At 36.7% G+C, this 24,064-nt stretch overlaps 2 protein-coding genes across 3 annotated transcripts; both read left to right on the forward strand.

Annotated features, from left to right (window-relative positions):
- The first annotated feature begins 12,325 nt into the window (after window positions 1-12,325).
- Window positions 12,326-15,768, forward strand: LOC110941837 (B3 domain-containing transcription factor VAL3). Of its 2 annotated transcripts, none has more exons than XM_022183521.2 (8): window positions 12,326-12,671; window positions 13,606-13,687; window positions 13,766-13,864; window positions 13,981-14,087; window positions 14,484-14,583; window positions 14,680-14,854; window positions 15,115-15,194; window positions 15,557-15,768. In XM_022183521.2, exons 1-8 carry the CDS (start codon window positions 12,547-12,549, stop codon window positions 15,566-15,568), a joined length of 780 nt encoding a protein of 259 aa, XP_022039213.1. In that variant the 5' UTR covers window positions 12,326-12,546; the 3' UTR covers window positions 15,569-15,768. The 2 variants fall into 2 exon arrangements, with proteins under 2 accessions (XP_022039213.1, XP_022039214.1); XM_022183522.2 differs by having other exon boundaries at window positions 12,331-12,671; window positions 14,680-14,845.
- A 3,398-nt stretch (window positions 15,769-19,166) lies between these two features.
- Window positions 19,167-24,041, forward strand: LOC110941835 (cytochrome c-type biogenesis ccda-like chloroplastic protein). Its single transcript, XM_022183518.2, has 12 exons — window positions 19,167-19,326; window positions 19,407-19,541; window positions 20,193-20,248; window positions 20,471-20,604; window positions 20,695-20,780; window positions 20,867-20,898; window positions 21,464-21,625; window positions 22,585-22,657; window positions 22,761-22,861; window positions 23,192-23,284; window positions 23,653-23,699; window positions 23,802-24,041. Exons 1-12 carry the CDS (start codon window positions 19,251-19,253, stop codon window positions 23,875-23,877), a joined length of 1,071 nt encoding a protein of 356 aa, XP_022039210.1. The 5' UTR covers window positions 19,167-19,250; the 3' UTR covers window positions 23,878-24,041.
- Window positions 24,042-24,064: the final 23 nt, after the last annotated feature.

Consider the following 24,064-nt stretch of genomic DNA (forward strand, 5'->3'; position numbering starts at 1 on the left):
TACGTGACAACCACTGATGCGGTCTATGTGTAAACAAACTGTAAAACTGATCATTACCAAACACTCTTCTAGGTTGTGAGTATTGAACTTATTTAACGAGTAACTTGTCTAACCGAGCAAACCTCAGGTGAGTTCGTTGCATTTTCTCAAGCATGCGTCCCGGTGGTTTGGGACAACTGGTAAACATTCGGAAGGGAAACATTGGGTAAATAACTTAATCGGTTTTGGTTATTGCCTGGAGGGCAATGGGGGTGATTAGTTGATAGCGCTATTAGGTGGGAAACCTCACACCGGGCCGTAAGGACGGGCGTGAACTAATTATCTGGGTATGGCTATGGTTGTTAGAGGCACACTCCTCGGATACATATGGGCACCCTCCCTAGGGTATCTAACGAAGGCAACATAGCAATCGGTTGTTAAGGGGTACCCACTCCCCGGATACATATGGGCACATTCCCTAGGGTATCTAGCATGAGCAACATTGTATCGCAGCGTTAAATCGTATTAACATACATATGGTAACATAACTTGTTAACAAAACCTTGAACTCACCAGCGTAGTCTGACACACTTGTTGCATGCTTGTAGGTAATTATTGAAGGAACTTGGGAGCTTGCCGTCTGATGCGGCTGGAGTGGTTGTGGTCATGATAAACAATTACATTGATTTGGTTTCGATACATTTACACACTTATACATTTATGCTTCCGCTCAATACTTTGGTTTTGGTTTAACTTTTCAAACGATACATTTCTTTCAATTGGGTATTTCAATACATTATAATTTGTGTTTGATATGATTGGTGGCTCTTTGTTGGATCGTTGCACCTCCAATAGGGACATACCCTAGGTGGTAATTTGGGGGTGTGACAGTTTGGTATCAGAGCCACTGGTTATAGAGAACTCGGTTTTAAAAATGTTTTCATAAAACCAGACTATAACCGAATTGATCCAAACGATGACCATGACACTCAGCTTCAGACTGCAAGGTTCGTTCCTCGTTAGCTTATGCTTTATATGCCTAGTAAACGTAACTATATTTACAGCATGCACGATACGACATGGTAGGCATCATGACACATTGATAGTGTAACATAACACGTGCATCTAGTAAATTCTAATCTTGTTGGTAGTGCTTATTTTGTGTTGATTGGGGTGGGAGAAACTTCAAACATAAGTTAAGAAGCATCGAGAGGAGCATGCAAACCGCCTTATTATCATGGGTGCACACATAATAATAACGCGTGGTGCATGTAAATCCCAATGGGGCTTAACGAGTGTAAGAGGGGTTCTTCCCTGTTTGTATATGAACATGGTAGTTAATCGTCCCTAACGTGATAAACCTGAACACTCTTCTCGTTCTCGACTCCTAAATTTGTTCCCTTCCCCTATTATAGAACCATGAGTGGACGAGGAAACGGACGTAGCAACTGTTGATTGAAACCTTGTGTGCTTACTCTTTCTGTCATTTTTTTCTTCTTTTCTGCGTTAATACCCTCTTTTGGTACGTTGTGAGTGTGCATTCTTTCGTTTGACTTGCGTTACGTCATCAACTCGACAGGCATGTCTGCACCGTCCGCATCTTTCGACCAATCCCGGGCGCCAGGGAAGGCACCCGCTGCTACTCACTCACCCCCGCGTCAGATGGAGACGCGTGCTGCTTATAGGAAGAGACTCGCACAGGGCGGGGAGTCGTCCTCCCGACCTACGCATGCACTACCAGTTAACTCCCTCAGCGCTCAGGCCGAGTCGGCTGTGAGTAAGGCCCTCCGAGATTATAACCAGATTCTAATAGGACAAAACCAAGTCTTAATGGAGCAAAATCAGAAATTACTAAGAAAGGTTGATACCCTAGGAGGGCGAGTGGAAGCTCAAGAGAAGCAGATACAGGAACTTAATAGGAGAACTACTGACTTGAAGGCAGAAGCCCTAAAAGGGCGTGAGGTACAAGGTCTGATACTGAGAGACGCTCGAGTGGATCATGAAAGGCTTAACTCGCATGCCGAAAGGATAGGTATGATGGATTGGAGGGTCCATCAGTTGGAGGAAGCCCGCTTCGCACCTGAACCCGAGCCAGCTCCAGTCCCGGCACCTCCCGAACCAGAGGCGGAAGAGTCTGATGAAGAGCCCGAAGAGGAAGAGGAAGAGCCGGAAGAGGAGGAAGAAGAGCCAGAGGAGGTCTCGGATAATGACGGAGACGATGATGATGGTAGTGACCTCGGGGATGGTGACGTGGACGACTGACTCGTCTTTCAATCGTTTATCTAGTTATTTTTCTTTCAGTTGTTTTCATATAAACAATCATGGTGATTAAAACTTTTGCGGATATTCGATGTAGTGACTATATGGTTTAATTTGAATGGGTTTCTTATTTTATCGTTTAAAGGATATTTCTTGTACCGAGTCGTCACCTTACCTCTTTTTACCCTTGCACCACAAGAGTCACATCTTTGACTCTACGACAGTTACCTTAATTATGGTAAACCTCTCGCTGGCCTTTGTACTATCCGGTGCCTATGGGTGGATGCAATGCCTCTATTGGTTGATGCAATACTCTTGTAAGTTTTGACATGGTCGTTGACATGAACTTGGTTATCTAGGTATCAAGCGGAAAATTCTCTGCAAACAGAAAATCGCGCGTTCCCTCTCCCCAGTGGGGAATCCTTATCAGTTTAAGATCATCGTAGTGGTGCCGTTGTTGGCATTGTCACAGTCGTGAAAGCCCAGAAGTATCTACGGGAGGGCTACCCTACCATACTAGCTCTTGTCACCGATTCGCCACTTTAAGAAAGGAAGATCGAGTGTCTTCCACTTATCCATGAATTTTCTGACATGCCTTCTGAAGAGTGAGCTGGTTTACTTCCACATCGTTAGGCGGAATTTCAGATTGACCTTATGCAATTTCAGATTCCTTATGGGAAACAGAAATCCCTTAGGTTTGCTAGATACTATCACAGCTTCATCATAGGATTTTCGAAGGTTTCGCAACTTCAACCTCCTTAGCATAGCGGGGAGCTGTGAATTCCTGAGAAATAAAATCGGAGAACGTCCTTACAGCTTTTGAAACCCAACCCTACAACACGCGAAGCATCGCTTCTATCCGAGGGTACCGATGATCCAGCGATATACCATGATGGTGTTACGGAGAGGAACTGCACGACCTACAACCTCCGGTGGAAACCGTGGTCATTGGATTTAAGTGGGAGGCATTACTTGGACGGTACCGAAGGCACCAATTAGACCGATCACAAGATTAGCCCCCAGGCGTTGTAAAGTATCTATAGATCGAGTTCGTCGGAACTCACTTCAAGCCATTGTTTTAGATCAATGTTCGGGATGGAAATTCTTTCAAGTAGGGGATGATGTGACACCCCGCGAAAACGCTTAACAAAACTAGCTTCCTCAGCGACTGTTTGCTAAATTTCGGGACGAAATTTCCTTCAAGTTGGGGATGATGTCACACCTGAGCAAAATCCGCGGCAATCTTGATTTCCTCACTTCACTCCTCAATGCTTACTTGCCAAATTTCGGGACGAAATTTCTTTCAAGTTGGGGATGATGTGACAACCCGAACTTCCGAGGTTAGTTTGTAATCTCGATTCCGCGCTATTTCTCTTTCATGATCTTTGCTTTGTTAAACGGGTTAAACATGTAACCTAGTCCGGCCCATACGAATCAAATCACATAAGTTGTTTGGGCTTATCTTCGGCCCACGCGACTTGGCAACAATCTATCGGCCCATTTGTGTAGGTGTTATTTAATTTGGCCCACTTGTGTATTAACTAACAATCTATCAGCCCACATGACTATGTTGTTATGATCAGCCCACTTAATGCACATATTATCGCATATATACTGTTTACTTATACTGTTTACTTGGGCTTGAGCCCATGACCGGCTAAATGACCCACCGGCCCCAACATCCTTATTAATTAGTTAACCGGCCCAACACCCCATATGTATTGTAATCTAAGCCCAACACCCTATACGTATTGTAATCTAAATCAAAGTGCGATTAGTTTAAAACATAACAACCCTACCTATTCCTTGGTTACACACGGCTGTGGAGCAGAAACCCCCCCCATTCGCGTAGCAACAGTTCCACATCCGGAATCTTGGTCAGTAAGTTTATGTGTGTGATATTTGTTAATTGTTAATGCTTAGATTTCATGTATGATGAGTGATCGAAAACATGACTTGTATATTTGATAAACATGACAGTATGATCGTATATGATGAGTTATGCTTAGGATCCATGCTAGAGTTATGAATGATACATGAATCAGTATTGTTAGGGTCGAATAATAACATTGACTATTCGATTTGAGATTGTTTATTCGTATGAGTAAAGAGGATAGGTAATTATTATTTGCTGATGATATGTGAAATCAGTTAGTGTAATCTTTCTTGGCTATAATTTTGATTAAACAAATTTAATACGTATGATGGAATTCTAGTGATGCTATGCATGATCCTAGACCGAAATAAACATTAGTGTTAAACGACCTTTGGGCCTTGCTTAGATGGGTCGCTCACCGATTAGCGGGCTACGGGTAAGGATGGGTTATACATAGTAACAGTTATGGGCGGCTCATAAATGGTGAGGTATGTGATGTACATTTGGTCAGTAGGTTAGGAAGTTAAAACTAACCGAGTGATGGCATCAACAACTACACAAAAAGGATTGGGTTGATTAATGGGCTTGGCTTCCATTTAAACTATGCAACCGGAACTAATGATTAAGTGGGTTGGGAATTTGGAATAATGTAAACTGGTAGGTTTGGGCTTAACGCATTGGGCCGGGGACTGCGGATAAGTATATTGGACTTGGGGCTTTAACTAGCGAATCGGGTAAAAGGTTGGTTTAACTGAACAAATGATATTTGGGCCGCACTTTAAATGGATTGACGTAATGAACTTGCAATGTGAATATGAGTTGGATTGAGTTTAATATTGGGCCAGTTGATGTAATATGGATTATTTAGTTCACTGATCTTATGTTGAATAATTATTGTTCTTGCTTGAATTGCTGCTTAACTGTTATATATGCCATACGTGACAACCACTGATGCGGTCTATGTGTAAACAAACTGTAAAACTGATCATTACCAAACACTCTTCTAGGTTGTGAGTATTGAACTTATTTAACGAGTAACTTGTCTAACCGAGCAAACCTCAGGTGAGTTCGTTGCATTTTCTCAAGCATGCGTCCCGGTGGTTTGGGACAACTGGTAAACATTCGGAAGGGAAACATTGGGTAAATAACTTAATCGGTTTTGGTTATTGCCTGGAGGGCAATGGGGGTGATTAGTTGATAGCGCTATTAGGTGGGAAACCTCACACCGGGCCGTAAGGACGGGCGTGAAATAATTATCTGGGTATGGCTATGGTTGTTAGAGGCACACTCCTCGGATACATATGGGCACTCTCCCTAGGGTATCTAACGAAGGCAACATAGCAATCGGTTGTTAAGGGGTACCCACTCCCCGGATACATATGGGCACATTCCTTAGGGTATCTAGCATGAGCAACATTGTATCGCAGCGTTAAATCGTATTAACATACATATGGTAACATAACTTGTTAACAAAACCTTGAACTCACCAGCGTAGTCTGACACACTTGTTGCATGCTTGTAGGTAATTATTGAAGGAACTTGGGAGCTTGCCGTCTGATGCGGCTGGAGTGGTTGTGGTCATGATAAACAATTACATTGATTTGGTTTCGATACATTTACACACTTATACATTTATGCTTCCGCTCAATACTTTGGTTTTGGTTTAACTTTTCAAATGATACATTTCTTTCAATTGGGTATTTCAATACATTATAATTTGTGTTTGATATGATTGGTGGCTCTTTGTTGGATCGTTGCACCTCCAATAGGGACATACCCTAGGTGGTAATTTGGGGGTGTGACATACGATAACGAAACTTCATGAAATTTTTACCACATATTCTAGTGAGTATATTTTAGCTTTACAAAGCTTCGGGTCTGCCAAAAGTTCACTCAGAGGTATAAATTAAACATGTTGACACTTTTGGCCCCTATAGTTTGCAATACTTCACTTTTGTGCAATTTCCGCGTCGTATGATCCATGAACCATCCGTTTAAGGTTATAAACATTATGTAGGGTTATCATAGAGCCTATTTATCCATTGTTGACACTTTGGACCCTTACGTTCCATAGTTTTCACTGTTTGTCACTTTTAGTCCTCCTAAAGTATGTTTTCACATACCGGAACCTTATGACACGTGTCAAGACATTATTGGACGAAATTTTTCGAGGTGTTACACTAGGAAAATCCCACAGGGGCCGTGCCCAGGAGAAATTCTTGGTTCATAAGACATGCCTTGCCTGCTAAATCACCAACGCTTTTTGGGCTTAGTTGGTTGTGGTGTACATGAAAACTCCGCAGTTAAGCATGCTCATGTGGGAGAAGTACCAGGATGAGTGACCTCCTGGGAAGTCTCCACCGGGGTAACCAAAAACAAATCCGTGAGTTCTTGGATGGGCAACCCATCGAGGACAAAGCGAACAACATTGGTGGTGCGAGAGGCTGAATGTTACATAGTCTCATCACAGCTAACATATTGAATCATAAACATGGTTTTAAAATCTAAAATATTATGTTAACAAACAAGTTTATTCGTTTATACAATTTAATAAGCAAGAACATCCATAAAAACTTGTTTTACATGCAAACTGTTAACATCAGAGTTTTAACAGCAGCAAAATCCGACTTTCAACGGGTCATAAGTTGATGAAAATTAAACCAAATAGATCGATTATTGACTCTAAATTATAGTTCAAGAAAGTATCCTTTCATAAAACTGAGTTTCATAATTTTTCGATAAGAATATGTTAATATTTTTTATTTTATAAAAATGTGTGTCAAAACTGATTTCGGATCAGAAACATTAGGGTGTCTTATGAGGGTCATAACTCACAAAATATAAGTTCAAATAACCTAAAATTATACATAAGGTAATACTATAGGTTATAAACATTTTCCAACTGGAATGTCATGATTTTAGTAAACATAGAATTTTAATAATTTTTGGTGTAAACTGTCACTGAAAAATCGCGGATACCACCTTTCAGTGTTCTACAATTTTTCATAACTTTTCTGCTCACTGTAAAAATATAACAAAAATATTTTTAAAGAACATAGGCGTGTGGTAGCATGTCATAATATTTTCATAGTTTATTTTGACTGTTTAGTTAGTCAATAAAATCCGAAAGCTTAGCCTTTAAAATTGATCCAAAAATAACCTGCTGATTTGTTTTATTTACAACTTGATTCAAAACAATAACATATAAATAATGTGAAAACCCTAAATTACCCTTTTTAACATTAATTAGTCATAAATTGCAAAACCTAACTTGTAAACCCTAAGATAACACTCAAGCAATTGTTAAAGCACCAACATTATTCGCAATGCTTATAATTAAATACGGATTAGTCATTACATGCGACATCTATATTGTAGTCATCGCATAAGACACGCTTTGCTACTATTTGTGAGCTTGTGTGGAATTATCTGACAACACAATCATGTGAGTTAACACAGCCTTTTCTTTAATTTTTGGGGTGAAACATGTTTCTTAAACTTATCAATTAACTTTTATCTCTATACTGATTATCTTAAACATAACTTTGGGAGCTTACATAACTTAGTACAATCATTAACTTCGGCCAAGCCCACTGTAGTAGATTATAGCGCTATGTGTCTGTCAAACCCATCCCCGTATGGATCTAGGGATGATTGAAACAACAACATCCACAAAGGTTAACTTTTCGCAGTTCCTTCAGTCACAAGGTTTGATTATGCACCCCATTTGTTCCTGAGTCTTGTTTTCACAAGATAGTTTTAGATAAGCTTGACATGCTACTTACGTACTTACTTATTTTAGTAAACTATGTATGCTCACCAACTTCTTTGTAGTTGACCCAATTATTTTCCACATGTTTCAGGTAATAGAATTTGTTGATGCTTACAAGATTTACTACTCACATAGGAAGCATATCGAGACTTAGATAAATTTAACAGAGATTACTTTGTATTACTTGTTTTCATGATGTATATGCTTCAAATTAATTAATAAATATTTAAATTTTAGTTCCATGTGCTGTTGAACAATCTACCAAAGTGATGCCCTGATGTTTCCGCCATCGGTTGCGGTGTTACAAAGATTTCCACAAGAAGAATAAGAAATAAATACAAGTTGTAAAAGTTTTATAAAAATAGAATTTAATCCTCAATTTGGACCTCAAATATAGTGATGTTCCAATTTAGTTTACCATGGTAAACTTATGAAAACACTCCTAGAGGTTGTCCAAGTGGAATGGAAGAAGAAAACAAGAAGAAATGAAGAATAAAGTGAGTTGAAAGCTCACTTGAACACTTGAAACTTTCTGCCCAACTTAGAGAATTTCTTGGTGATTTTGGAGTGTTTGAGAGTGATATGGAGCTGTGGGAAATGAAAACATGTTAGAGGAGGCTTGGTATTATAGTGGTAAATTAGGGTTTATGTTTTAAAGAGGTTAGAAGATGATTGGAGGTAAAAAGAGGTGGAAATGGTGAAATCCGATTGGTTGGAAAATCCTGCTACGGATTGAGCATCCTCGCGCCACGCGACCAACTACAGGCTCTCCCGTCGCGTGGCGCGACAGGCCAATTTTCCAAACCTTTGTTTTTGTTCATGTTTGGCCCTACACTTGGTTTTTAGGTTATTTTATGACACAAACTTGCATTTTAACTTGTTTTTAGGTATACAAGGTGTATTTGAGTAGGGTATAAGTATGATGCATATATGGTTGATGTTTTGATTTTTGATAGTATTTCAAGTCTTTGTTTCGTGTATAAACGCGTATTTGTTGATTGATTGAATAACAATTAAGTATGAATGAAACATGTATATAAAAACATGAATTTACATTTTGATCGAAGTCTCCGATTATAAATGTGGAAATGAAATAAGAATTACAAGTGACAGAACGTTACACTTGTGGTTTTGATTTGACATAGAAATATTACAAACAAACACAACTTTTAACACACTAACAACATTAACAAAGTATTTTGTAAAAATCACACACAAAGTTAGGGAAGAACAAGTATTTAGCAAAATCACACACAATATTAAGTAATCGCAAAACGCGCACACAATATTAGGGTTTTGATTTGACATAGAAATAAGTAATAGCAAAAATTAGGGTATAAACAAGCATTAGCAAAACGCGCACACAATATTAGGAACGTTACACTTGTGGTTTTGATTTGACATAGAAATAAGTAATAGCAAAACGCGCACACAATATTAGGGTATAAACAAGCATTAGCAAAAATTACACAGGAAATTAGTGGACCAAGTATTCAACGAAATTCATAACAAGTATTTAGCAAAACCATACACGAAATTAGGGTGGAACAAGACAACTAGTGTTTAGTAAAGAAGTTGTCAAATAAATAATAAGTTATTAAATTGTAGTACCTTCAAGTGTTTGAATTAGGGTGACTTTATAGGACTGTAATCAAGAGTCTACGCGGATGAAGTAGAGACTAGGAGGAGAGGACTCTAAAGAGCAAATTTGTTCAAATAATTGACGGAGCATGAGTATAGGAGTCCGAAGAGAACTATAAACTCGACACTTCAACTTCCATTGTTAACGCAAGAAACAAGGAAATAGTGAGGATTTTAGTTCGAACCTCGCTTTGATGAATTTCCACATGTCCTATTCGCGAGATCAACGTCTAGCATCTTCATTTCTAGCTTTTACCATCCAACACTCGCTTCAATTCCTAGCATTATCCAATTTCCCCTTTCCCTTGGTTATAAAACCTTAACCTAATCTCATTCTTTTAGCTATGGAATGTGGGGCTCAAGTCTTTTTATAACTCATAAGAACCGGGGTTAGTTCCAGTACAAACCATATTTATCCTACAAACCGTATTAACAGATCCTAGCATTTAAAAAAAGTTAAATCAACATGTACCAAAACAATACATACATAAAAGTAGCACTTTTGAATTATATTAGCACATGAAATTAATCAAGATAATTGATTTTAGCACATATTTGAATGATATCAGCACTTTTCTTAATTAGCACATTGAAAACAAAAGGAAGATCCAAATAAAGAATTAATTGTTTGTTTGCATATTTATAGGGAATTAAATATAATTGATATTATTTTATCATTTCTCTATAATTGGTTGGATACCAGGTGACACTTTTTAAATGGTTCTTACAGTTTAGGGGAGTGGGGGCGGTCTGTTATGGCCGTCCCACCACGCGTGGAAAATTCACGAACACCTCCACCACATATATGATCACGCGTTATATTTGTAACGCGTTGAAACAATCACGCGTTGAAAGTTTACAAAATTCGAACGCTGGGCTGTGTTTTGGACCGTTATTCAACGGTAAACTTCAATAAAAAAAATAATCTTTAAACCCTTTATCTATTTATATCTCCATTTTAAACCATTTTACACACACCAAACCATAAACCCATTTCACACAATCTACATCTTTCTCAAATGGAGTTCCCTACGGATTCGACGTTTCCGATGTCTAGCGATAGTGATACCGAGTCGTCTTCCGACAATGAGACGCTAAAATATTTTGTGTCGGTGTATAACGAACTTGATACTAGTTCGTCCCGCCCAAAGAAGAAGATGGTAGACCATGATCGTGATCGTATACGTGCCAACGAAGTGTTAATGAACGATTATTTTGTGGAAAATCCGCTTTACAATGCCGAAACGTTTAGAGATTGGTTTCGTTTACCCAAAGAATTATTTTTAAAGATTGTTGGAGACATCGAAGCAAGCGAGGAATGGTTTCAAGAACGTTACGATGCGAGGGGCAAACCAAGTTTCACGCCGATACAAAAATGCACGTCGGCCATTCGCCAACTAGCGACAGGTAACCCTCCCGATCAATATGATGAATACCTAGCTATGGCGGCCAGAACTTCACGTGAATGTTTGCATTTTTTTTGCAACATGGTCATTAAGTTGTATGGTAAAGAGTTTTTACGTAAACCGATGAGCCACGACATCTCACGTATTTACGCCGCACATGAGGCTAGATGGCATTTTCCCGGGATGCTCGGTAGCATCGATTGTACACATATCGAGTGGAAAAATTGTCCAAGAGAGTTGCGAGGGGCGTATGTTAGGGGTGACATTAAAAGACCAACCATCATACTAGAAGCGGTGACGTCGAAAAATTTATGGATTTGGCATTCGTATTTCGGTGTTCCAGGTTCAAACAACGACATCAATGTGTTGCACACGTCACCGTTGTTTCAAACCGTAACGGATGGTACCGCACCTTCCTCTCCTTTCTATGTTAACGGACGACATTACAAACGAGACTTTTTTCTTGTGGATGGTATCTACCCGTCATGGTCTGTTTTTGTGAAAGCTCCCTCATTTCCTGTCGAGGCTAAAGAAATCGTGTTCAAAAAATTGTAAGAATCGGCAAGAAAAGATGTTGAGAGGGCATTTGGTGTTTTAAAGGGTAGATGGGGTATACTACACCGACCGATTCGTGCGATGAACAAGAAAGCAATACATAGCATAGTGTATGCATGTATCATATTGCACAATATGATAATCAAAGAAGATGGACGTGCAATATCCCCGGATTGGGTGCCGGATCCTCCTACACAAGTTCAAGTTCCACAAAATATCCAACAAGAATTGCGTAACGAAGAAACTCACTTTCGGTTGAGATATGATTTAATCAAACTAGTACGTTCTCTAGGTTTGGAGTTTCATGAGTCGGACGAGGAGTAGTTTTTTTTTTTTAAATTGTAGCCTAAAATATTTCTAGTATGTTAAATTAAACTAGTATGTTTTAATTTTAATGAAATTTATAATTTTAGTGTTTTATTGTTAATTTCTAATTTAAAATAAAAAATTAAAAAAATTTGTGAGTGATGGAATTCTATCACTAGTGATGACAACCGCTACTACAAAATGCTTGTGAGTGATAGAATAGTGGCTGATGATATGGCAGAAGTTGATTGGATATTGTGAGTGATAGAATTCTATCACTAGTGAGTAATGACCACCCCACTCCCTTATATATGAAATGTGGTTTGTATTTAATCCTACATCTACAATTATAATTATCTCATCCAATAAAAGTAGAAAGATATTATATTATACTCAAAGATAAAAAATCACCAAGGACAGCCCACCAATTCCTTCTCAGAAATCAGAAAAAAATTATGATCACAACTTAAAAAAACCCGTCCGAATTTCAGTAATTTGGATTTAAAAAAAAAAAAAAAAGCCACATTCATTCATTTCCAACAACTTAAAAAAAACCCGTCCAAATTTCAGTAATTTGGATTAAAAAAAAAACCTTGCCACATTCATTCACATTCATTTCCAACAATTTCTTGTATTGCTGCCTCTGCCCAACAGTCTGCAATTAATTACATTCTCTAAAGATGCTTATTTTGCATTTATTACAAGCTACACAACCCTCTTTCAACAATTTCTAGGGTTTATTGCAGGCTTCAATGGCGTCTTCTTCTTCCTCATCAAAAACTTCTTGCTTTCAGTGTCATGATTCCACCGTCAATTGCTTCCGAAACGGATGGAGACTCCGTAACGGCGAACGCGCTCACCTTTGCTATCGCTGCGCGTAAGCTTCTCCGATTCTCCTTATTTTGTTTGATTTTGTGTTGTTTGATAAGTTTTATGTGTTAATTGTTTCTGTAATTGAGTGAATTTTATGGATGATAGTTGCTTGCGTTGCAAGTAATCTGGTAGGGTTTAAGTTGGTACCATTGCATGCTATGAGTTCTAGGTTTAAAGTTTGTGCTGATATTTTTGTTGTGCAAGTGTTTGATCTGAAAACATAAATCTCATTGGTGTATTAAACAGTTTCATTTGTTTTGGGGATGTGTTTTTGAAAGAGCTTATTGTGATTTGATCATTTGAACAATGAAATTGAGATAATTTGTTGATTAAGTATGTGTTTACAAAAGAACGCCTATGCGCGAGGCGCGTTAAGCCGACAAGCATGTGTTTTTGGAGGCCTTCTTTCTCTTTTTTTATAGTCGTTAGGTTTTTAATGGAATAAACGGGTCGTCATCTTTAAAAGACCAAAGGATTCTAAAAGTTGAGAAATGTAAGCAACGTTGCAATCGTGGTCTTTCTCTTTTTACAAGGATTCCTGTCTTCTCATTGTTCATGTTTTGTTTTAATCATGTTATTAACTGGATTTAGATATATAATCTGTTTCGTGAAGCTACGTATAATTTTTCAATTTCCACTTGTGTGCAACAAGCACACCTCGCGACTTGCGTACATGATTAAAATACAGATTAAAGGTAGAAAAAAATGTTGATTAAACTTGGAGTTTGGTAGGTAATTCAATATTTGGATTCATATCATCAAATTAGATGACGCTTAAGAATTCAAATATGCAACCTTGTTGAATCAACAATAAAACATCAAGAATTCGGTTTTATCTTTGTTGAAATCTGTGCTTATGTTGTTGATTCACCAGAAGTTTGAATTACAAATTATGCAATTTTTTATTTTTATTTTTATTTTTATTTTTATTTCGTTAGATGTGTTTATGAGGATGGAAGGTTCTGTGAAACATTTCATTCAAACGATGATGGTTGGAGAGACTGCGAATCTTGTGGGAAGGTGAGTATAATTACGAGAACACATACTTAATGATGTGTCATGCATAAAAGTGTTTTTGTAAAAATATTAATTTTGCAGCTGGTTCATTGTGGATGTGTTGTGTCATTCAATCAATATTTTCTGCTGGATTTTGGTGGTGTGATCTGCATGGAATGTTCTAAGAAAAACCTCATTCTGGTGAGTTGTAGTTTACTTTTACTTGTCATATTTTTAAATTTTACCAATTATTTTGATATTTTCATATTTCTACAACCGGAAATGAAAACTATTTCTATAATATTTTACATTTACAGGCACGAAATCGGCGGTATGCACGTGAATTTCAAACGGATCCCGTAGATTTTCCAGATCTTGCCAAGAAAGTACAAAGTGACTCAGACATACAATGCATCCCGAGGACGTATCCTGTAGTTTTTACCTATATAATTTCATTCACCATTTTAGGGGGTGTTTGAAATTGCAAATTAAAATTTTGATTTCTAATTATTTAGGGTTAAAATAATCAGTTATAAGTTTTATGTTTGGATAGACAGATTCTGCTTTTGATAAGTGATTTTTATTAAACCAATCAGTTTCATACCAGCTGCAAAAAAAAAAAAAAAAAAAAAAAAAAAAAAAAAAAAAAAAAAAAAACTTAATATCGAAGGGTAAATAAGTTTAACGCAGTTTGTATTTTTCACATAAATTTCATATTATGGTCATTTTAGCTATTGCCTATTAAGTTCTTAAATAATCAGAACTTGCAAAACATTAATAATATATATCTGATTAATGTAAATCCTTGATTGTATATTAGCAACAAGTCTGTTCTGAGTCCATTGTTTGAAAAATTACTGACTGCTAGCGATGCTGACATCAGAACAGGTCGTATAGTGATCCCAAAGAAATACGCTGAGGTAAGACAATAATCATGCTTATATAATAAAAAAAGTTATCATTGTGATAAAGCATTATACTATTATATGACATTAATAATATTAACAATTGTGCAGACTTTTTTTCCAGAAATTTCTGAGCCGAAAGGGTTAATGATGAATATTCTGGATATAGAAAACAAAGAATGGAAGTTCGCCTTTCGTTATTGGCCTAATTGCGGTAGCAGAACGTATGTTTTAGAAGGCATCAGAGAATTTTTGGCTGTAAAGAAATTGCAAGCAGGTGATACAGGTAACTAATATAATACTATAATACTCATAATACACCACACACACACTTGTATAGATTTGGTCAACAGGTCAAAACACGTTTAGATTGATAGTTAATCACAACCCAAATTCATCCAAGGTGAAGGGTCGTTTAAACTTTGCAGACTTATAATCTGCCAACTAAACATCACTAGTTTCGCTTTATGTTAAACATGTTGGTTCATTCTGTTTATAACTAAACGTTATTATTTGAATTCGAGTGTGCAATTTATATCTTTTCAGTGACGTTTTATCGAGTGGAACCGGGGGGAAATATGGCAATTGGAATTCGGAAGACTTCTGCTGTGAAGCTGCCTCATCAAGTATGACATTTGCTATTTCGACCCGTTTGCTTATACAGTGACAATTTGAGTTCTTTTTTAATGGGCCGAATGAGTAAAATAAAAAAGCTTAAAAGGAAACGGGTCAGATTTTTCAAAATTGATTTATTAAAGTTTAGATCATGGTAATAAACTAATAATATAGTTTTAGTAATTATCTTCTTCATCACACTAATTATTTAAAAAAATATGGTCAAAAGTGTTTCGGTCAACCAACTCGGCTCGACCCGCAACACAAAAAGTTACTGACCCGTCACCAAAACCCCTTGACCGGCTCATAAGTTTTCAATATTTGCGTTACGATGCCTATATCCTTATGGGCTGAATGTTCTAAATATTTGCAGGCATCCACCTGATGCTGTGAAACAACATAACTGCGGGATGTCTTCTTCACAAAACGATCTTTCGTACTTGTGTTGTAAACTGGAAATTTTTGCCCTTCGAAATTGATGTGATTTTTGGAACGAATTGAATATTTATTCTTATTTATTATATTTTGAAAATAGATTTGAGACTTTGAGGGTTTTTTGCATTTATAAAAGTACTTGGTTTAATACAAGTGTATAAGTTCATTAGGCCATACATTTGTCATTTTAGAAGTTATAAAATATACATGGTTTCATTATCAAAGATGTATATTTATCATTCAAAATCTAAAAAAATGTATATATATTCTCATAAATGGCCTTTCGTTATCGGTACTAAAAGTGTACTTGTTATTTATATTGGTCGAGTATATATTATTGTTTATTGTAATTTGCTAGTATTGAGATTGTTTTATCCAGTTGATCTCCTACACATGAGGTTTATTGTTCTGTATAATAAGAAAACCATGAAATTTGTCATGGTATCAAAGCCTGAAAAATCCGAGATCAAAACCCTTGTATCAGCCATGGTCTTCATCAAAATCGGCTTAATTCATCTAGCCGATTCTATCCTAAAAAACTCTAAATATCACTATTGCTCTCCATCATCAAATCGATTCTATTCATCGAGACTATCTACTCTATAAAACAACTATGGCAGCAACCAGTACACATGATGAGGCACGACCACAATCGCTAACAAATATCACCAGAATCACAAGCTTCGTCTCTGTAAAAGTCAACAACAAGACTACCTTAGCTAGAAACGTTAGGTGGTTGCCATATTTACTTAAAAGTCATGGGACTGCTGCAATACATCGAATCTGCCAATACAACGTTCTTCAGATTCTGCGAGGTTTGAACTTGATTTTTTATCCGTTTGTTCGTGGTGTCGAAACTGCTGAAAAACAAACATTTACACAACTGAGATATAAACTACTTGTCTATGAGGAGTGTCTCGATCAATAATGTAGCTGTTGTTCCCAACCTAACTAAAAACTTGTTATCTATTACCCAACTTGTTATTGATCATCCTATTTCTTTCGTTTTCTCATACTCTAGTTTGTCACTGCATACCGCACCAACTCTACTCTCTCACTACTTCTACCACCACCTCGCACTCACTTTGGCATTCCCGTCTTGGACATCCGACTGATTATGTTTTTTCTTGTATTTCCTTTGCATATAACCCACTAGGACATATGTGGACCCTCTTCTGTTACAACCCGTTAAGGTTATACATTTCATCACTTTTACATATGACTTGAATCATTTCACTTGGTTATACCCTTTATCACGTCGATCCCAAGCTCTCACTTATTTTCCTCATTTTAAAAGCACATCAGAAAACCTCTTTTTTTCAACCATCAAATACCTACACTTTGATGATGCTCAAGCATTAACCGAAGGTCAAATCCTTCAACTTCTATCTTACTCTGGTATTACCTACCAGATCTCCTGTCTCCACTCCTTACACGCCCCACCAAATTGGTGTTGTAGAATGTAGGAACCGCCATCTCTGAAACATCTCATGACCCCCTCTATCATGACACTTGACGTTGACAAACCCTCTCCCAAATCCACTACTTGCATATATCTTCCTTGGATACGCTCCTAAACATCATGAATACCTTTGCTATGATCCCCACATACGTCGCACCTACACTTCACAACATGTCGCCTTTCTTGAGACCATATTCACTCTACCTTCACCTACGAGTGACTCCACACCACCCATAACTATCCTACCCCCTCTCGTGACCTCTGTCCTAGCTCATTCCTCCCCACACGACTCCCCCAGTCGCTCGCAACCAAACCCACACAATTCAACTCTTTCCGGAACATGTTGTCTTTCATGCCTCCTCTGACACCCCACCACCGAGCCTGACACATTCTCCTATGGTGGCCATGCAGACATAAATTGCCACCTTTCACTTTAACCACACTTTGACGGTTTGACCTTAGTGCATGCACCTCCTCAATCAAACATAGTTGGATGCCAATGGGTTCATCGAGACGTCTGGATGACGCTATTAGTAGATACAAGGCTAGACTTGTGGCTGAGGGTTTCCATTAGACTAAAAGGCTATTGACTACGCGAAGACTTTCATCCTAGTTGTTTAACCAACTATCATGTCGGTGTTAGGCAAGTCGATGTCAACAATGTCTCTCCATGGAGACCTATGAAGATTATATATATTGACTGACTTTGTTGACTCAAGTAGAAACATCATGTTTGAGTTCTCTAGAAGGCACTTTAGGGCATCAACATCTTTAAGCTCGTATGGATTTATACAATGCATCTCTAACACGTCCTTATATATTTACCATCGAGACTTCATCACATGTTATGTATTGGTTTTGTGGATGACACTCTGCAGTATCTTGCTTTAACGCGCCCTGAGATCTCCTAAACGATCAATGGATTGCTGTCAAGCGCATCCTTCGTATCTTAAGGGTGTTGCCACACATGGTCTTACTATTCGCAAGTCCACTCAGCTCAATATTCATGCTTATGCAGACATAGATTGGGCCAGATGTCCAGACGATTGCAGATCCGGTGCATGTTAGAAGTGTATATTAATCATTCAGAAAGATAAAAAGTGTTAATGTTCTTGTAAATGCCTTTGGTTTATCATTATTAAAGGTGTCGTTTAAAGAAAAAAGTGTATGTTCTTATAAACAGCTTTTGGTTAATAACATGCACCTGATATAATCCAACTTACATCAGGATAATTATTTATCAAAAGATTGATAATTAATTAATTACAAATTTACCAGGATAGTAATTTCTGACACGATCCAAAACACAGCACGAAAATATTTAGGTTTTTTATTGTCATATCCAACTCGTTTAATAATCATATATTGTTTACATTGACATGTTTAACCGTCATGTTTGTATTGACTTATTTAACCCATTTAATGAAACACGTTGGCCTTTGGCTCGTTTTAAGATTAAAATATACTTTTTATGATGTTGACCCTTTTATTACACTCCGTAACTTGTTTAACTCTCTTATTACAACCCGTCAACCCGTTTAACTCTTTTATTACAAATTGTCAACTCATTTACAACCAGCTTTAGATTACTTGACAATTTTAGCTGTGCATCGGTTAAGTTAATGCAATAAGTATATAAATCATGTTTGATTCGTTAATTCAATCCTTCAACCCAAAACTACTCATGCAACCAAAATTAGGAAAACCATGAAAATAGACAAGTTGACAAAGCAAATCATCAAAACAGACATCGACTTTAAAACGCCGGCTATGGCGGGAAAAAATGCCAGCTAAGCTGTAGACGATAGTCACTATCTACAGAAAATTACTAAAATAGACAATGTTAACTAGGGATGAGATCGGTACTATACCGGTTCCAAAAATACCGATACGACGATACTGAATTTATGGACAAGCGGATACCAAATACCGTACCGAATATATCCGTATGGTACCGGTACTTGTTATAAAACACTTTCTCTATATGGTATTGGTACCGAACCGGTATCAATACTGAATATATAGATACGGTATATACCAGTATTAGTATTCGGTGGGGCCCTCATGTTGCTTCTCATACAAAATGACCGTTGCATAAAAGATGTGGTTCAACTAACCACTGCAGTAGTATTCCCTCAATCTCTCCAACCAAATTCACACTCAGAAAGCTATGAATTTGAGTATTATTAATGGCGTCTCTCATCGTCTCATCTCAACCTATCGTCGACCACACACTATCATATCCGGTAAGCTTGATTTACGTGCCCTAATTTATCACCATCTGTTTCTTATCTAAACAAATTCAATTTTGCTTCTGAAATCAAAGCGAATTTTGAACTTCCAAGTAAATCGATTAAGAAATTGGCGAACAAAGATGATTCCGTTACGGAGATCTCGTCTTCTTCGAAGATTGACCGGAATTTAGGGATTAAAATCACTTCGTTGACGACTGCTATCTCAGGTTAGGGTTTCAATCGTAGTTTGTCATATGTATTGATGTGTATTTGTAACTAAATTTTGATGTGTTAATCTTATTGAGTGTTTGGTTGTGTGTTTAAGTGGTGTGTTTGGATTATAAGTCTCAAATCAATTGATTATGATTATGATTATGGTTTTTTAATGAGTTGCCTAAAGAAAAATTGGTTGTCTCTTGAAGCAACTTGATTTTGTATGGTTAGGTTCATGGTTTTTGGTTTGGAAAATCGGATTTAACTGTTTTGTTCCCGGTTTGAGACTTGGAATAGTCTGTGTTAACTGAAGGGCAGTTTATGCATATGTATAATATTAACGAATCCTATCTGTTAATGTTAAAAGTTTTAGATAACTAATGATTTCAATTTTTTTTTGAGAAAAAAAGTTCGGTCAAATCTCCCAAACTAAACCGTTTAGGTTGGCGTGGCCATTTTTGAAGCCGTAGTTAGCAGTTTGGCCCTGGTTTTTCATCAAAATTAACCGGCTGAACTGGACCGTGAATAAGTGAACAACTCTACTTTGTGTGTTTGTGAAATCAGACAGAAAACGTATTGTAAAGTTATATTTCCTGTCATGATTTTCTTGTAGTTGGTAGCAGTGTGGGCATATGATAACAAATGTTCTTATTTTGATGTTTTAGCTGCAAGTTTGGGTTATAGTCAGAGTGCACATGCCTTGAATATGGAAGAAATCATGGTATGAACTCTTTCTCATCAGTTTTGACTTTTTCGATTTGTTGACTCTTCTCAGTGAAGTCTAAAAGTTGTAACTATGTTTTGACTTATGAACTTTTTTTGTTTAGTTTTAAAAATGGGTGTTTCGATGTCCATTTTGAAAATGATCACAACAGTCACAATCATGTTACTGTGTACTCGATATTGTAAGCTAATGAACTACAGTTGTTTTTGTTTAAGTCAGGAAAAAACTGCTTTTTCTGTTTACACATTGGCTGATGGAGGCCTTGGAGATTGGTTTGGAGGCCTCATGTATTCAGCCGGACAGCAGGCAAATGAAGCTGTTCAAATTCAATTAGGAGCTTTAAGCTTTACTAGGTGCATCATATATCTTTAATTAAAAATTTGAGTGACCATTAATATGACATTCATGCATCGTTTTCTTGTCTCCTAATATTCTTTTCACAGTTTGGCAGTTATATTTGGTGCGGGCCTAGTGACTAGCCTTTCCCCTTGCACGTTAAGTGTTCTACCATTGACCCTTGGTTATATTGGTAAAGCATTTTGTAAAGTTATATGGTTTAATATTGTTGCCTCTCGTTATATTTGATGATGACCTGGCATGTTGCCACTATTTTAGGTGCATTTGGATCTGGAAAAAGTAGGGCGCAGGTAACAGACTGTTTTACTATTAATTATCCCATCTCCTTTTGCTTTGTGGATTGGGTCACGGGTTAAAATCGGAGTGAGTGAAATAGTTTATTTTTTATTGCGAATTTGCGAGTCAACTTTAGCTGGGTTGACTCGCATGCAAACTCCCTTTTACCTTTTTATTTAAAAATCATTAATTATTATTACAAAACAACATTATTACAACAATAATCTAAGTCATTGAATAAATACAATTCAGGAGGTTATGCATTAAATATAGACTTTTTGTGATATCAACTCGTTTGAACTTTGAACCATTCCCTTCTTACATTAAATTTGTTATCCGACCCGTTTGAGATAAAGCACAATCCTTTTTTTAATTGAATGTGTGAGAACCGCCACCTCTATTATTTACCTACAATATATGACTTTCTGTATGCAACTTTAAGATTTACTAGACCAAGTAATAATTTGAGATGGCGTTGAGATGAAATGTAATTTTTGTGCAGAATTTAACCAAATGCATGGCTTTTTCTCTCTTTTTTCCTTTTTTTTGCATTTCACTTATATAAATGGGTTGAATAAGATTGTAGGTGACTCTCTTGCATTTGCAATGGGTTTGGCGACTACACTAGCATTACTCGGTGTAGCAGCTTCAGTTGCTGGAAAGGCATATGGACAGGTGGGACAGGGTTTACCATTGGCGGCTTCTGGTTTGGCGGTTATTATGGGATTAAATCTTCTTGAGGTAATTAATCATTTGTGATTTTAATATGTATTATTCATAAAACAAGATTAGAAGAATTGACATAGTAGTTCATTATGAGATAGTGACAACTTTTTATTAATGCTTAAGAGTTAACGGCCATCTTCATCCCTGTGGTTTGTCCAATTATGCCTCTCCAGACCAAATTCCAAATTTTTACCATTTCCATCCCTGACGCTGACATTCTTGAAACATACACACACATATTATATATATCTATATATGTGTGTGTGTGTGTGTGTATTAATGAGGTGTAAAAATTGAAAAAGAAAATAAAAATGGAAAATTATGTTTTTACCCCTCATTTAACAGTCAAAGTTAACGACCGTTAACTTTTTGAATTAAATTGGCATGTTTCAAGAATATCAGGGACGGAAATGGTACATATATAAGAAAATAATAAATACGTCAAAAATGATTTCAGAAACTATATTATTATAGTAATAGTTTTTGTATATGAATAAAACGATTTCAAAGGTGGTAAATATCTGAATACACTTTAGAAGACTTTTAACCTATATGACCGGTTTCCTTTATTTATTGTTTATATTTTACAGGTTTGGCGTAGTAGAAATATAATACAATCCAGTTTCGATTAATTTCATATAAATGGGTCAAAATTGCCACCTCTAAATGTGGTGCATATGTACTTTTCTACTTATGTATGCACTATGCAACGTGCCTTTGTGTTTTAACTATTTAATGTTACATACTTACCTCGTCTTACCATAGTATGTCATTAATGGGTACAAATGGTAACTTTATCGCATCTAATGGTAAATATGTTGCATGTATCTGTAAAACGTGATCTGTACATTGCATTGTATTGTAATTTACCCTATTTTTTAGTTCTTTTGTGACATGTTTCTATTTCCAATTAGGACTATTTTTTAAACATGCTATATGGAAAAACTGTTACATATTTTGGCTAATGGTTGCAGGTAATAGAGCTACAACTGCCTTCATTCTTTGACAACTTTGATCCACGTGCTGCTGCTGCTAACTTTCCTTCAAGTAATTAAAATTAAATTCCATAATCATCCATTATTTATCTATTTTATTTCTCTCATGTTTGTGAGATGCAATCTGACAACCAAACATATCACTAATTTCTCAGGCATCCAAGCATATTTGGCTGGTCTTACATTTGCTTTAGCTGCATCGCCTTGTAGTACACCTGTGCTTGCCACCCTACTTGGATATGTTGCAGCATCCAAGGTAATATTATTATATATTGTTTTTAGTGCACAGGACACACAAAAGTAAATAAAAAAAAGACCCGTTTCATCCCGAACCTAATTCCGACCCGCCCATCTTGCCACCACTGCTTTCTAGACAACTTAGGAACACTTCATGTATTGATCAGAATAATGAAACATGTATTGATCAGAATAATGAAACAAAAGACTTGTGACATCTTTTCTAGGATAGTAATAATTGTAAAAGTAACATTATTTAATTACTTTTTAATATGTTTATAAAACAATATAACAATCATGTCCCTTTTACTTGATTACAGATTGTAATATTTAATTTATATTGCAACAGGATCCGTTAATAGGTGGCAGCTTACTATTGACTTACACGACTGGCTATGTTGCTCCTCTGCTCCTTGCTGCTTCTTTTGCTGGAGCGTTGCAGGTATATTTACGTACACCAACATTTCTTTTTAAAAATATTTAGTGGTCAATTAGTAACAAATTGTTGTGTAAAGTGTGTCATAAAGGTCATTTTGGCATGTGTTGAAACGGGTCGGGCCCACCCCAAGCAATTTTTGTCCAGTATCTTCTTTTAAATTTCACTATGTATAGTTAGTGTGTCAAAAATACAGAAAAAGTATCTCCAATTGTAACCTAATAATTATTTTAATAAACTGATTTAGGAGATTTATGCACCAAAAATATATATCCACCAATTTGACCATTTTATCTTTATCAGACTTTTTTATTTTTTATTTTTTACCTACTAAACATAACTCCAATCATAACTGGATCTGCTAATGTGCACAGAGTTTGCTCTCTTTCCGCAAGTTCTCAGCTTGGATCAACCCTATGAGGTATATATTCTATTTGCAGAAATTTACAATGATCTAGGGTTTTTTTTTTTTTCTTTTTTTTTTTTATAAAATATCTGATGCATGCTGAACTTTTGTTTGCAGCGGCGCCCTACTGTTAGGCGGCGGTGTTTATACACTTCTAGATAAGGCTTTCCCAGCTTCCACAATGGTCATGTAGATTACATTGATATATGGGACATGAATCACAGATAACATGTATAGTTTTATTATTATCCTTGATGCACAAGTTTTTGTGTATTACCAGATAGTGCTTGTATACAGTATGACATTTATCTTTTTTATTAAAAAGAAACAGATGGCAAAATCTTTACAATCTTATTATAAACTGAACTGAATTGAAAATC

The sequence above is a fragment of the Helianthus annuus genome, chromosome 5 (assembly GCF_002127325.2).
Source record: "Helianthus annuus cultivar XRQ/B chromosome 5, HanXRQr2.0-SUNRISE, whole genome shotgun sequence".
Lineage (NCBI taxonomy): Eukaryota > Viridiplantae > Streptophyta > Magnoliopsida > Asterales > Asteraceae > Helianthus > Helianthus annuus.